Genomic DNA, 15,962 nt, shown 5'->3' on the forward strand with positions numbered 1-15,962 from the left:
GATTAAGGATTTGCAGGCATTTACAGGTAGCAGAGGAAGGATCTTTCTGAAGCAATTGGCAGCCACGTTCACAATGTGGCAATTGAAGGAGAATTTTGAATTTAACTCATTTCCCAGACTTTGTACTTCTACTTCGGAAGCAGGTGGTTGAGAAAGTTCACTGCAGAATTCGGAGACCATAGTGTAGACTGGTTTCCCAAAAGCCACACCTCTGTTTTGTCTCCATTGAATTTCAAACAACTGATTGACAAATGTATCAATGCAGACATACAAGTTTGGAATTGTCCTAGGTGAAAGAGACACAAAGATTGTAAAATCAAAGAAAGTAATGGTAGCAGTAAGTGGTAAAAGTCAAACATTAAATAAAGTTTGACTGAGGACTATTCCCTGATAACCCCGCAAAGTTGGTTATAAGAAGTGGAGTGGAAATATAATAAATTATAATAAAATAATATAAATGACATTAAAAAAACAGATTTAAGGAATAGGAGGTAGATGAGCTCTAACATAGAACCTGCAGATAAGAGATTCTCTGACAGGATGTATGTGAATTCTAAAACTATGGTCCTGATGACCCAATATTAGCATAACTCAGTGGGTAAAGGCTAAAGATACCTGCTAGTTACGTATTTCACAAAGGTTGCCATATACTTTAGAGGCTTAAGAAATGTACCAGGAGAGACCTCAATATTTTGAGAGTACCACACCTGTAGACGAGTATTTGCTTATAAAGGATCTCCACATGCACTTCACATGGAGGGGTTACTCTGAAACACAAGAACCATAACCAAGGAGTCCTTGCTACTGTGCCACAGTATATGGATCAGTTTATAAAATATATGTAACATGTATAACAGACATGGAATCAAGATTAGGAACATACCATAAAGGAAGCGGTGAAAAGAGGAGAGTAAGGGCAAAGTAAATTAGAAGAGATGAACCTTTTTAGAAACTCCCTAACTTTTAAGAGACTGTGAAGGAAGTCCAATGAACAGTTTGAGGGTGGTCAGTCGGAAGCAGTACTCTCCTCTTCTCACGGATCTAGAACGGTGGACATTTAGTCCATGACAGAGGAGCGTTCATCGTATGCTTGCACTGGGAGAGTAATAAGTGGAGGTAAATGAGTGGGAGCCAATTTGGCCATGCATCTATAAGGGCAACATAGGATTCTGAATCTGATACCTGCTCAGAGTTTTCCTGATACTGATGTGTCTTGTTTAATTTTTGCATTTTTAAAAAATGTTTACATAAAATTTGCATATAGACACATTTTATTGGTAAGTACACATGTTATAGCTTTGAATGTAGGTACTTGGACCTTGGAATACACCTCTGTATAGATAATGCCTGGTTAATCACCAATGCCAGGGAGTAGCTCTAAGTTAAAATGCATGTGTCATTCCTTCAAGCATTCCCATTTATATCCATGACTAAAAGATGGAAGAATATTTGTAAAAAGTCATTACTTTTACTAATCTGTTCCCTTTGTAGTTTTTTTACACAATAGCCTTTTCGCTGTGTTTTCTGTTGCCAACGGGGAGTCAGGCCTTTAGTTTAATTGGGCAAATGCTTGGTTTGCACACTGCATTTATACTTCCAGGCCTGTTCCTCTGCTGATTTAGGGTCCGTCACATCCTATGATCAACACACTTGTCTCCACTTCCAATCAAACAAAGGAAATACAATTCATTCATGCTTCAGGAGCACTAGTAAAAACAAAACTATTGCTACACCCACGCTGCAGCTTCTTCCTATCACAGCCACCCTTTTACAAAAATAGGACTAGAATCCTACTTTCACTATACTGGATCATTACCATGCATTGGTGTTCACAGTGGTATGTTTGGAGGGAATCGTGGTTGCACTAAAGAACTAGGTAACAACTGTAAACTGCCTATGCCGGTAGTATCCCTGGAGCTAACAGATGAAATCACTGAAATATTAGATCGTACCTATTTTCTTTTTCATTTATCACAACCATAGGACACCTTGGAGGACATCTCTGTGTATATAGAAGACAAGTTACTCAACAGTTAGAAGCAGTGCATGCCCCAAAACAATTATCCTGCACAGCCGCCTTATGCCACAGGTCTAGAGGAACCACCGAAGAAGTGGATCAAGGTCAACAAGCAAATGACACCTACCACAGCAATGTCCAGGATCAAATCTCCATACTGCATGATGGAGTGCTTCCTAACAGCGTCTTGGAGAGGTCGGAGGTCTTTCTGCCAGGCTATCTCAGGCGTTGGAATTCCATCAGCTGTGCAGGGCAGGACAGCTTGGGAGCCTTGCACCACCGAGTAGTCTTTAATTGTTGTGCTGATTGTTGGTGGGACTGTTCAAAGTACAAGGAAACTGGGATTAATGTCTACATTTCCATATCAGCCGGTTCTACTAGAGAAAGAGCCTGGACCTAGGAAAGAAGCACAGTGCTATTGCTCATTTCTGGGGCTTTTAAATTATACCTGACGCAAGTGACGCTATATTGGCTATGAGGTCATACCCTATCCTGTAATCCCTCTCATTCTCACTCCTTCCCCAGGCCCCCATCAATAGAACAAGGGATTGAGGAAACATTAGTTAAGAGATCTTCGCTCCATGGAGCACGCATCTTGGCCAGGACTGACCTCAAAGGAGGGAATATTGTACTTGCTGGGAGGAGTCCATATTCCATTATTAGAGAAATAAACAGCTTGCCAGCTCTAAAGCACAAAAATAGGGGGTTTGGAACCCTTCAATGGAACAACCCAAAACTGTTTATGTTTAGATGCAACAAAGTTTACGCTGTTAAAGTCCCAAAGATGTCAGCTGACATTTAACAGAATAACACGAAGTTAAGAAGGCATACTAAAAGAAAACCATCAAAAGGCTCATATTTGTACAAAATGGCAAAGAAATGAAAAGGACATGCACACACAAGTCTGTGACTGCTTTCCAGCGAAGGGCTATAATTTTCTCTACCAAAATTATCATTGAAAATTAATTTGTTGGTAGACATGGTTGGAAGAAAATCACAATGAAAAATGTGTGTGGACTCAGGAAGGTTAAAAGTTTCCGGGCCAGATGAACAAAAAACAGTAATACATTTGTACTTGTAGCATTACTACTGTTAGCAGTTGCAGATTTATTGTCCTTTTTTATTCACACACATGCTTGAAGGAAGCATACAAAGCTGCACCAGTTACAGGTTTTTAAAAGCTGCTATTTCCCCAGTGCATAATTGGACATGCAATACAGTTATGCGTACGGACTAGCCCCACTGTGCAATTGCACTTATTTTTCCTCCAGAGGGAAAACATATATTCCCATGAAGCACCCACTTTCCATACAACCTTATTAGGTTTTGAAAAGTTGTAGTCACCTTCCCATCCTGGAAGGGGATTTACTTAAGCCCTCTAATGGAGCAAATCTCTGACCATTTACAGATATGAAAAGGGTTTAAATGGAGTGTGTAAATATCTTGAGGATCACAAGTTTGTGGGCGTTCATAAACTCCAAAGGCAAACTATGTCTTGATCTACCTACTATTCTGTACTTGCATTACTTCTGTGTAATTGTTTACAGCAGAGGCCTATCATACCACAGTAGAACATGTATTTACACCTGCTCAGTATCCTTATGTGGATACCCCACAGACAAATATCAGAGTCTTTAATGGCTGAAATGGTAGTTTATGTTTCCAAATGGCATTGCGAATTGGTCCTGCTAATTTCCCCCAAAGTAGAACACATCCCTGGAATACCTTTGTTTGTGAATGATGGTCACTGTTTGTACGCCGTGTGCTAATATGAAAACCCAGTTTGGGATAAACCATTTCCAGCAACAACAGGGACTATCAGAAAAAAGTAATTAAAACAATTTATCATGTTTTGAATTTAAAGAACGTGTGTGCCACTGTTGTATTTGAGAAGTTAGCATGGCATATTTGGGTCTTATGTGTTCCTTTTCAAACAGAAATCTAGAAAGTAAAAAGATCTACAGACAGTGAAAAAACAGACCATGTCACTCATATAGCAAGGGTATGATAATGCAAGAAAGGAAAATGGACCCTTCTATCCACAGTTTGGTGGTAAAACACAGCCATAAAGGCCCCTTCACAGCTTTGGGCCATGGTGCCCCTGCTGCACTACTGATTGCTACACCACTAGGTAATGTTCGGCTTTTACAACATAAACTGAGCTGAACTTCAAGTTTGGCTTTGAGGAAACAGAAGGAATATTAGCTTAGAAGAAATCTTAGACCCTGGTTCAAAGTTTGTCAGAATCCAGGTGTTTTATGTATCACCAGATAAATAACTATACCTTGAGGTATGGTTCTTTTCGGGTGCAATAAATAGCTCTAATTACTGGTTTCTGGGGAATAACATGCAGATTGTGGTGCTTACTGCACCAAAATTCGTATGGTCCGGTAAATAATCTATTTTACTTCAAATTTGGAATAGAACCGCCTAGCGAATGATTTCAATCTATTAACGGAACAAATAACTCGAATAATGTCCTTATAGATATGCTGAGTCTTGGTGTATATTTCAATGCTTGTTTAATGTTCCTTTTGGAAAAATTCAATGATAGCCAGCCAACGCGTTTCGTTCCCGCCGCTACTGTTAGCAGTAGCGGCGGGTTTTTGAGGTGTTAGCAGTAGCGGCGGGTTTTTGAATCTGTGGAACGCCGCGGTGTCGGCTTATCCTGCCTTCATACCGGGTTACTACCTTGGAAATAATACGTGTTCATTTAAGAATTGGAATATTGACCCACACTTCGAAATATATAAAAGGAGAAAATATATGATTTGGGGTCTTTTGAAAATTCAATATTCAAGACTCGTGTCACAATATAAGGATATAATATTCAGAAGACATTTCTTTGAAAATGCAATCACTACATAATGGATACTTCCAGGCATTGGTATATCACTCTTAGCATGGAGTGCGTTTTTGACTGTTTAATATAAAGGACTCTTTTGGATTAGACCGCGCCTGACACATCTTTTGCCCTGAAGAAGTTCTGTTTCAGAACGAAACGCGTTGGCTGGCTATCATTGAATTTTTCCAAAAGGAACATTAAACAAGCATTGAAATATACACCAAGACTCAGCATATCTATAAGGACATTCAGGCCCGGACTGGCCGTTGCAGGGCAATCCCCCGGTCGGCCGCGAGGGTGGGGGCCGGTTTTGGGACCCAGGGGGCCGGTTTTGTTACAGGGTCGTTTTTTGCAGCATAGCTGCAAAAACGGCACTGTAACAAAATCGGACGAAAACCGGCCCTAGCAAAGAGCGCGTCGCACCCCCCAACCTCCCCCCGGGGGTGGGGGGGCGGCCGAGCACTTTGCCAGGGCCGGTTTCGGTTCCCAGTCCGGCCCTGAGGACATTATTCGAGTTATTTATCCCGTTAATAGATTGAAATCATTCGCTAAGCGGTGCTATTCCAAATTTGAAGTAAAATTGATATTTACCCTATGTACGGGGTGGTGCTCTTAGGACAGAGGGCATTTTGGTCTTAGCACGCAGAACGTCAAAAAAAGATTTGGGTTTGTGAAAACATAGGGTTGGTGCCCTTTTTGTTGCTCTATAGGTCCACTGTCCATAAGCGGTAAATAATCTATACTCGTCCCCTGTGGTTGAGATATTTATTGCACCCAATAATGAACAGATATGGGTAATACCACTCAACTTATAATTCTTATCCCTAAATAAACAGGGGTTTATGCAGTGTTCGGAAAGCACCGACCTACACGTAATCAGGGCCCTAGACATCAATTAGTTTTGCTTAGTCAGGTGCAACATCCTATTAGTCCTCTGCAATGCTCTTAATATTGTGGCCTGATGCTGAAGAGAAGCTTTGCATCCTTAATGCAAAGTACTATATTGAAATGAAAGCCCAGCTAATAGGCACGAATCCTTAAGGACAGAGGACACCCTAATTGTACCCTCCATGAGTAATTCCCATTTCTTGTTATCACACTACGATGTCCCTGTTCATGATCACCCACAAGGAGTTGGGTCAAGGGATAAAGAAAGATTAGCGAATAACATACAAATGTATCTGTTAAACCTAGTAACGAGCGAGATTGCTTCAAGATAAAGAAAAATCTAATTTTGAAGCATGTATCAGTTAAAAGTAGTAGACCATAGAAAAAATACTCATTATACTAGTTTATCCCCATTCCTTTTACAGAAGATGAGATCTGTAAATTCTGCAATACTAAAAGTGCATATTTTATTTCAAAGGAGACACGGAGGTTATAGAAACAGAGTATGATGTGGCACAAACAACAGCGTCCATAAAGACAAAATAAGGGGATCTACAGATTGCTGCTTTGAGAACCACCCTTAGTCATTTAAGTCAAACAAATGTCACTGCCTATCATAGATTTGAAAATGTATAAAGGAGAAGTCAGGTTAATTGCAGAGCATGGCCAGCCACTGAACACATTACATGAACACCAAGGGCATATTTATGAGAGGCTTGCATCACGTTTGCACCACGCAAAGTGGTACATGTGTGAAGCAAGCCTCTAAGTAAGGTTTATGAAGCCACGCAAAGCCGCATTGAATGGCTTCATAAATCTGGAGTGAAGCAACGCAGCGCAAACCGCTGCGCCATCTTACTCTGCGCAAAGGACGCGTACCATTCCCATGTAACTCCCATGGTTTTTTATGCATTCCTACATTTGAAAGGACTTGCAAACCTGGGAATGCGCTAAAATCTTATGCAACCCCCCCCATGTGAGGCGTAACAAGGAGAAATATCTTTAGTTCTTGTTTTTTCAGCTTTCTATGTGTGCTGCATTCTGCCCTTTCCCTGTGGCGCAGGCAGTGTAGCAAGGTAACTTGCTGAGCTCCCCTGCTCCACCATTCCCGTAAATATGCCCCCAAGTGAGACCTGTCTGAAACTCTGAAGAGCTTCTATGCTTAAAGTGCCATTTGATGCAACGCTACGAGACTTCCTTACTAGAAAGGTCATGGAGTTTCAATACTGTGGTGTGCCCAGACCTACCAATGTGTTGTCTCCATTCAAACCAACTTACCATGGACAATTAGCTCCATACCGGAGCTGCTTGATCCCACCACGTTGACGGCAGTGCAGGTGTATCGCCCGGCATCTTCAGGCTGAATAAACGCCAACTGGAGTGATCCAGTGCTGAGAATCCTGTGGCGCACAGACTCGATGAGCCGTTGCCCGTCCTTATGCCAGGCAATCTCAGGAGTAGGGTAACCTTCGGCCTCACACACAAGAGCAACAGACTTGTCCATGATGGCGGTGTACTCCTTAGGGTGCGTGCTGATGACTGGTGGAACTACAACAGAATTGCGAAACACAAACACTGTTATAAGGGGGATTTACTTCAGTTTTTGGCTGCCATATTTATACCTTAGTGACTTCAACAACTCTACAAATGTCAATGAACAGCCTAAACATTTAAACGGAATCCTGTGTATGGTCTCTTCCTGGAATGTCTGGAGCAGGGTTCTCCAAAGTCTGTCCTAGAGGGTTGGCTCCATGTCAGATTGTTAGCATATCCCCATTTAGATAAATGTAGTTACCTTAAAAATCTGGCATGGAATCGGACCTCCAGGACCGACTTTGGACAACCCTGGTCTGGAGACCTAAACTGAGAAGACATGTCTGAAATTAGACGCTGCTAGGTGATGGCATAATTAAATAGGTAGTTATGAGCAAAATGTAGCAGCCCGGAAGGACAGGGGCGTAATCGAGGTTCCCGCAGCCCCGCCGTGCGCACACTAATCACCTCAAGTTGGGCCCCATTGGGCTGGCCAGCTGAAATCAAATAAGACACTCAGAAGCAGCAGGGCAGTTAGGGAATGGGTAATGGCGGCCGCATCTTGTCTTGCATGGTGGCGTCCTGAGATGTTGTTACGCCACAGCTGAACGAATGTGATGCAGGAAATTTAGAAAAGGCAAAACTGGACCTCGCAATGAAAGGCCCTTGGAACTGTATATGCAAAGAAATTTTTAATAGCAGGGGCGTAGCTTAGTTTGGGGTGTTACACCCCCCAATAAATGTATTTTCTGGAAAATAGTTGTGTAAAGGTTCTTTCTGTCGGTTATGGTGAGGTGTTTGTTGGATTTCGCTAGGAGGTTTTATATACACACAAACAAAAACACACACTCTCTCTCCCTCTCTGCTTTGAAAGTCTTCAAATTTGTTGCTTATTTTACAACAATAAATCCGCATTCGTCTCCTTTTCGAATTTCCCTTTAACCCCTCTCATGTGCCCTGCTTGTCGTATGCTTTATGTTGACATTCTATGCCAGCGAGAATTTTTGAAAAGCTGAAGCCCCCCTCCCCCAAATTTTAACGACCGAGCTACGTGCCTGTTTAACAGGGTCCTTAATAGTAAAGGATTTCTAAAAGAAGATCAGTTTAGGATGATTTTAATACCCTTTCTGCCCCTGTGAGTTTCACAAAGCTCTAGTGAGCCTATAAAAAGAGAGGGCGAAAGACTGTACAAGGATAAGATTGAGTATTCAGAGACGCATGGCATGGTAAGGCTCTAAAACAGAATCTGTGGAGCCACTGCAGCATAAGGCCTGCACTTCCGAAACAGAAACATTAGGAGGAGCTATTGCCCAATGTATTCAGGGTTATTCATTTTATGTTTACTTCCGATTTACTGCCCAACACCATCTAGGAACAATATACACTTATACCGACCCAGACAAAGCGTTTAAACTGGGACAGCGATGCTCTAAGTTGGTCCTCTTTAGGAAATGTTAGTTTCCCCGGGGGAGCTGAAAGATTGAAGCCAATGAAACTGTACACAATTTGTAGGTAAACCTATTTGTGTCTATCCTGGAGTGCGTGATTTCCTCACGCATAAACTGAACATGGATAATTTATAATTTAGTATGTCGGAGAAAAAAAAAGTGCAATTGTTTTGTTTTTATCAATGAAACTATTTATGGTGAGGTGATAAGACTGTATTGAAAAGAAGTCGTTGCTCAGCATTACGCCCTAATTTCTGTGCTTCATGGGCTTTGCACTGTAAGGCTGTCAATGCAGTTTTGTGACAGAGAATTGCAAATTTGTATTCAATAACACATTTTTTTTTCTGTTCTGATTAAAGAAACATAACATACATTTAACAGTATTCTTTCAGTGAGTTTCTGTTTTTTCTAATGATTTACTCTGACCCCTTGTGTTCATGCAGGAAACCTCTGCACGTGTCATCTGGCTGAAAGCACTACAGGTTGTAGCCTTCATCTATGCCCTGTTCCCAGTCCTTGTGCTCAGCCTTTGGCCAAGAGCAGCAGACTCCGGGAGCAAGACTGACCTGGGCAAATGCGCCTGGCTCAATGCCCCTGGAACCCAATGGGATCATGGCATGTCTGATCCACAGGTCCAAAGATCCCATATGTGCTCTTGGAGCAAGGTCGGGCCCTTCACCCTGGCTCCGCTCCAACAAACTGAGTCTTGGAGGGAATACATCTAAGAAATTGGTCAATCCCGGAATAGGACACTTTACCCCGCACACTTTTACTCCGCGTGCCATTACCCCGCAGTTTTTACACCGCTAAATCTTTTACAACACAGGGCTTTACAACGTAATCCATTACAACGCATTCCCCATTACAACGCAAATTACTATTCTAACTCCACCTTGGCGTTACTTTGGGGAATGCGTTGTAATAGTTTGCAGTGTAAAGCCCTGCGTTGTAAAAGATTTTGTGGTGTAAAGGAAGGGGCAGTCTTAACAACCTGAGGATGGTAGCTCAGGAAAGATGCAAACGTGCTCAGCAAGGAGCCTCTGAGCGCTCTTCTAGTTTTCAGGATGTTAAGTAGTACGAGCGCCCTTGTCCTTTCCAGGATGCTAAGTAGTACAAGCGGTAAACAACCTGTACAACGCAACTTTTACATCGCAGATCCTTTACAACGCAACCATTAAAACGCAAACTATTACAACACATTGCTCTGGGGGGCGCTATAGGATAGGGAATAGGTTAATTTACTATCCAATAACCTTCCCTAGTGTCCACGGGGACTGGAGTTGGAATAGTAAATTAAACTATTCACTATCCAGCACCCCAAAGCACTATGCGTTGTAATGGACTGCGTTGTAATACTTGCGTTGTAAAGGCATGCGATGTAAAAGCATGCGTTGTAATGTCATACATCCAGTACAAGCGCCATTGTCATTTCCAGGATGTTAAGTAGTACGAGCGCCTTTGTCGTTTCCAGGACGTTAAGTAGTACGAGCGCCCTTGTCGTTTCCAGGATGTTAAGTAGTACAAGTGTCCTTGTCGTTTCCAGGATGTTAAGTAGTACGAGCGCCACTGTCATTTCCAGGATGTTAAGTAGAATGAACGGTCTTGTAGTTTCCAGGATGTTAAGTAGTATGCGCGCCCTTGTAGTTTCCAGGATGTTAAGTAGTACAAGCGCTCTTGTAGTTTCCAGGATGTTAAGTAGTACAAGCGCTCTTGTAGTTTCCAGGATGTTAAGTAGCACAAGCGCCCTTGTAGTTTCCAGGATGTTAAGTAGCACAAGCGCCCTTGTCCTTTCCAGGATGTTAAGTAGTACAAGCGCCATTGTCATTTCCAGGATGTTAAGTAGTACGAGCGCCCTTGTCGTTTCCAGGATGTTAAGTAGTACGAGGGCCCTTGTTGTTTCCAGGATGTTAAGTAGTACGAGCGCCCTTGTCGTTTCCAGGATGTTAAGTAGTACGAGCACCCTTGTCGTTTCCAGGATGTTAAGTAGTACGAGCGCTATTGTCATTTCCAGGATGTTAAGTAGTATGAGCGGTCTTGTAGTTTCCAGGATGTTAAGTAGTACGCGCGCCCTTGTAGTTTCCAGGATGTTAACTAGTACAAGCGCTCATGTAGTTTCCAGGATGTTAAGTAGTACAAGCGCTCTTGTAGTTTTAAGGATCTTAAGTAGTACAAGTGCTCTTGTAGTTTCAAGGATCTTAAGTAGTACGAGCGCTCTTGTAGTTTCCGGTAAACAGCGTTTACAATGTAACTTTTACCACGTACTACCTTTACCACGCAACTTTTACAAAGCAAGTCCTTACCACGACTTCCGCTGGGGGGCGCTATAGGATAGGGAATAGTTTAATTTACTATCCAAAACCTTCCCTACTATCCACGGGGACTGGAGTTGGAATAGTAAATTAAACTATTCACTATCCAGCGCCCCCCAACGCAAGTCATTGTAGTTTCCAGGTTTTAAGTAGTCCCCCAACATCACTTCTCCTGAATGCATTGGGGAGAACAACAGCAACAGGAGTCCGTGTGTACCTAACTCCACAATGCAGAGTACGATGTCCATAAGCAGGGGAGTAGCCGCTCTCTTGATACAACCTACTTGAAGTGTGGTAGATTGACAAAAATGGCATTATAAAATTTACACTTACCTTGCACCCTTAGCTTGATCCGTCCCAAGGCAGTCCCCGCTGGATTTTGAGCAACACATATATAGGTGCCTCCGTCTTCAATTACAGCTTTAGCAATCTGTAGGGCACCACTGGGGATCACTGCATAGCCACCCCCTGAAAGAAACACAAGGGGGCTGTGATCTCATTGTAAGAATCACTATCAATGCCCATAAAGGATGAAATCCCTAACTCAAGAGATTTACTTCAAACCAAAAGATGGCTTACCTGGTTTGATGATATTCATGCCCTCTTTTTGCCAGGTAATCGTCGGCCTTGGTGTGCCAAGTGCCTCACAAGGTAAAACAACAGGATTGTTCAGAATGACGTCCATGGCACCGGGTTGGCCCTGAATGATGGGGAGCTCTAGGGAACACGACAAAATCAAAAGAATCTGGGTAACATGTTGATGTGTGTGTAGCACAAAGAAAAACACAACATACACATTCATATCTGGAGAGCATTTGTCCAGGACAGCTGGATACAAGTCATATTTCCAGGATAACAAATGACCATGTAAGTGATATGCAGTTTTATTAATTGTATTTAAATTTGCATTATGTGGACAGCCTGAAAATCTGACATAAAATGGACACACAGGGTTCTACTTTGGACGCTGTTGCTATAGAGGATTATGGAAGGCAAACTCTGTGGCTGAATCCTGGATAAATGAACGACGTATATAGAGAAAAAGATGTTGTGATCCAAAGGCTCAAGACATCCCTTCCAATTCCCTCAAACTTCTGGTAGGTATATGACGTTTTATCTCCACCAATATTTCTAACATTTATAAATTAAAACCCAACTAATAACTAAAGCAGTCACGAATAGAACAGGCACCTTTGCTATTTTACAACCCTCTGTAACGTTATTTTGTTAACTTTAAAGTTGTTGCATTTTTTTCATTTACAGAAAAAGTAAAAAAATGCAAAATGGAAGAATGGTCAGTTCCTCCAACAAGCCCTTTACACTTTTTCAAACTCTTTAGATTGTATTGCAAGGTGGGATGCAGAGGTCTGGACAATGGGCATTGGCTTATCACTATCATCCTCCTAAATCTTTGCCAACATAACTGCCCAGCAAGTTCTGTTTTTGTCATTGTCCATGTCAAAAAGGCTTCTATCTTACCTTGAACACGGAGGATGACATGTCTGTGCGCAGAGCCGGCTGGGTTCCTGGCGACGCACGTGTACTTTCCAGCATGTTCCAGCTGTGTTGATATTATTTCAATGGTGCCTAGAATATAAGCTTTTCGTTACTTAGATGATGTGCGGTATTTGTTCTGCTTAATCTTTTTCACTTTGCAAAAACAACGCTCAGAGTGCTGTTCAATTACTACTCAATGACTAGTGTTATATAGTTTCATCTTAAATTTTAAGGGTTCTCTTAGAAGTCTGTTTTACTAATAGAGAGAGGAAACTGTTACGTTCCCTCTAAGCTTCTGTTCGTAGCGTGTAGTAATGTAGATTCACATGCTTTGCTTACTCCTGCCATTTAGTGTTGGGCTCGGACGTTTTCAGGCTGTATTCTTTGAAGTCTCAGGATGCGCGGTGACTTCGCACTTATTGCCAGATTTTGAGTTTGGCGGACAGGTTATGGGCCTTATGTTCCATTAGATATAATGAAACTCGTAATAGGGCGAACGAGATATCGGTCACATTTGTGATGGAGTAACCCATCCGCCATACTTTTAATCAGACCCTTAGTGGGCAGTGTGCAAGGGCACTGATCATGTTAGATTGTTTTTCACACAGAGGTTAAGAGTAAGTTTGGAGTGTCGAACGAACGCTGTGTGGTGCACCATATGTATTGTAAAAGTACGTTAAGTAATAAAAAAAAGAGAACCGCAAATTAAGCCACACACTTCCGGGGAGGAGGATGGGTGCATGTGTATCTACAGCACTACACACTACAATAGTTGCTTGTAGGGTAAGTAACATTTTCTGTTCGTAGCACGTGTTGTAGCTACTCATGCTATGCACAGACAATAAAGTATTACTCCTGTTAGTGGTGGCTAGAGTTGGATGATGCAGATATCTGAAACAAGGTCATAGGACTGTGTGGCCAACCATAGCCTGCTGACTATCTAAGATAGTCACACAATAAGACGTAATGAATGTGCTTGTGGTTGACCAGGTGACTGCCTTGCATATGTCAGCCAGCGCCCTGTGGGTAAGAAGGACTCTTTTGGCTTTATGGTAGCATGTTTGTATGCACTTGACTATATAGCAAAACCGGCTTTAGAAATAGCCTCGTCTTTGTTGGGTTTTGGCAAGGCTATAATCAACTGATTGGGCCTGCAGAAAGGCTTGAGCCTGTCAATCTAATACATGAGAGCACATTTGAAATCTAAGGTATGAAGGGCTGCTACTGAGTCTGGTTGAGGGAAAAAATGGCAGCTCTATCATTTAGTTGAGATGGTAAGGGGAAACCACTTTGGAAAGGAACTTTGAGCTGTTCTTGGAACAGCCCTGTTGCTGTGGACCTGAATGAAGGGTTCTTGGAGTGTGAGGGAATGCAACTCACGAACATATGTAAAAGAGAATAAAGCCAGGATAGGTATTGCAAGGGGAAGCATGTAATGACTCAAGGGGGGGCATGAGCCTTGTAAAGACCATAACACGTTTCCATGCAAGGACAGGAAGGACTCTAAAGGGATGACCCCCTTGAAGCCCTCCATAAAAGCTTTGATAACTGGGGTGGGAAAGAAGGAAGTGTATTCCCTATTTTGCATGTATGCCGCCACGTGTAAGTAAGGCCTTATAGAAGTGTTTGGCGAAGTCCATGTGGACCTGAATGAAGGCCTGCAACTCACTAACGTGTCCGAGGGAGAATATAGCAATGAGGAAAGCTACTTTCCAGGATAGGAATTTTAGGGGGCAACATTCAATGGTTCAAAAGGGTCATGAGTCTGGCAAAGACCCTATTGAGGTACCAAGCAGGGGAAGGGAGAACTCGGTGGCCCTCTATAAAAGCTTTGATGAATGGGATGCAAAAGAGGGAGGGGTGTTCCTTATTTTGCATGCATGCAGCCACGGCGGATAGATGTAGCCATATAAAAGTATAGATGAGGCCTGATTTTTGTAGATGGAGAAGATAACAAATGATGTCCTGTATGCTAGGTTTTTGAGGGCCGAAGTGATTTGAGATACACTGGTCAACAAACATCTTCCATTTTGCGCCGTAGCAGGCCTGGGTGGTCCGTGCATTTCTGCAGGAGACCCAGGTAACCAAAGTCTAAAACCTCAGTGCTGGGAACTTTGTAAAGACTCTTGGAGTGGGGGTAACCTCTAAAGGAAGCACTTTTAATTGGTAATGATGGACAGTTACCACAAAGTGGAGGTAGCACTGGTAGGCAGGATAGGTGAGGATGTGAAAATAACCATCTTTGAGATCTGGCGCCATCATGTACTTATCTTGTTGGTGCAGAAGGGTGACATCCTGCAGGGTTGTCGTATGCCAATCTTCCAACAGGAAGTATTGAGGAGGTGGGGAATTTCAGTGCTTAAAGGTGCAGGCTCTTTTACTGGAGTTTGCCCCTCTCCATGATATTGTTGTTATTGCCCCTGCAGTTACCTCTAGTGTAGCCCCTGCCCATCTGCTGATGGAAATGTTATTGCTGCCTCTGATATGAGTGGGTGGGATCAGGAGAGGTGGCCTTGGTGCCTCCTCAAGACTGCTGCCTCCGAAAGGAGCCTTTGGAAGTTTGAAGGGCACCCATCAACTTGCCGATATTGGTGTCCTTTATCTTCACCTGCCTCTCATCAGCCTGAGGTCCAAATAGGTGTTCCCTATCAAACGGCAGGTTGAGAAGAAGCTGCTGATCCTCCAGCTCATTCCTCGAAATCCAAATCCAGGTGTGGAATTGGGGAACAACGCTTGTGTTGACCTCTAGGGATGTTGTGTCTTCACCAATGACAGTACAGTGGATGGTAGTGCTGGAGATGGTCTTGCCCTCTGAGACTATCTCTTTCCCCCTTTTACTGAACTCCTCAAGCAGATGCTCGAACAACTCCTGCATTTCCTCCCACTGGGCTCTATCATAGCGGTGAGTAGTCCTACAGAGTTGGCTATGTACCAGTGTCCCTCTTGCCGGCTGTGTCCAACTTCTTACTCTCATCGCCAAGCAGCAGGGCTTCAGCAGAAGCCCACTTGCAGGTGGTGTGCTTGACCAGGGAGTCAGGTGGGATATGTACCCTGATATGGGCTGGTTCACTAGGGAAGGGAATTGTACTTCTTCTCAACTTTGTGTTTCAATACCCTAGCCTTCACGAGTTCCCAGGATGTCTCCGGGGCAGACTGGAGCATGCCCTATGATCAGAAACGGCACTGTCCACTCCTTCTTGGCAAGCATCTTGATGAGGAATTCATGTTCCACGAGGAAGACTTGCATGTCTGCCTTGTGAATGATATTTACCCGCTGGATGACCCCATTATAGGTCTTGATATTGTTGGAAGGAGATGCCCTGACAGGCTAATGGTCAAGGTTTGAGTCGCCTGGGGGTCGACATCTTAGTCGTCTTAAGGGCCGTCTGTAAGCACTGGCTTGAATGGTGTATCATAGGGGTCGA

General features: G+C 43.0%; 1 protein-coding gene across 1 annotated transcript in view; it reads right to left on the reverse strand.

Moving 5' to 3' along the window:
* The window catches only part of HMCN1 (hemicentin 1), a 1,257,483-nt gene that overhangs the window by 319,134 nt on the left and 922,387 nt on the right, over nt 1-15,962 (reverse strand). Inside the window, exons 78-82 of the mRNA XM_078642741.1 lie at nt 12,520-12,627; nt 11,620-11,757; nt 11,374-11,508; nt 7,029-7,298; nt 2,145-2,335 (exon numbers count right to left, since the gene is read on the reverse strand). Of these exons, the coding sequence (XP_078498867.1) occupies nt 2,145-2,335; nt 7,029-7,298; nt 11,374-11,508; nt 11,620-11,757; nt 12,520-12,627 (842 nt within the window). The remainder of the gene's footprint in view (nt 1-2,144; nt 2,336-7,028; nt 7,299-11,373; nt 11,509-11,619; nt 11,758-12,519; nt 12,628-15,962) is intronic.

Source organism: Lissotriton helveticus, chromosome 1_1, assembly GCF_964261635.1.
Source record: "Lissotriton helveticus chromosome 1_1, aLisHel1.1, whole genome shotgun sequence".
In the NCBI taxonomy this organism is placed as follows: Eukaryota; Metazoa; Chordata; class Amphibia; order Caudata; family Salamandridae; genus Lissotriton; species Lissotriton helveticus.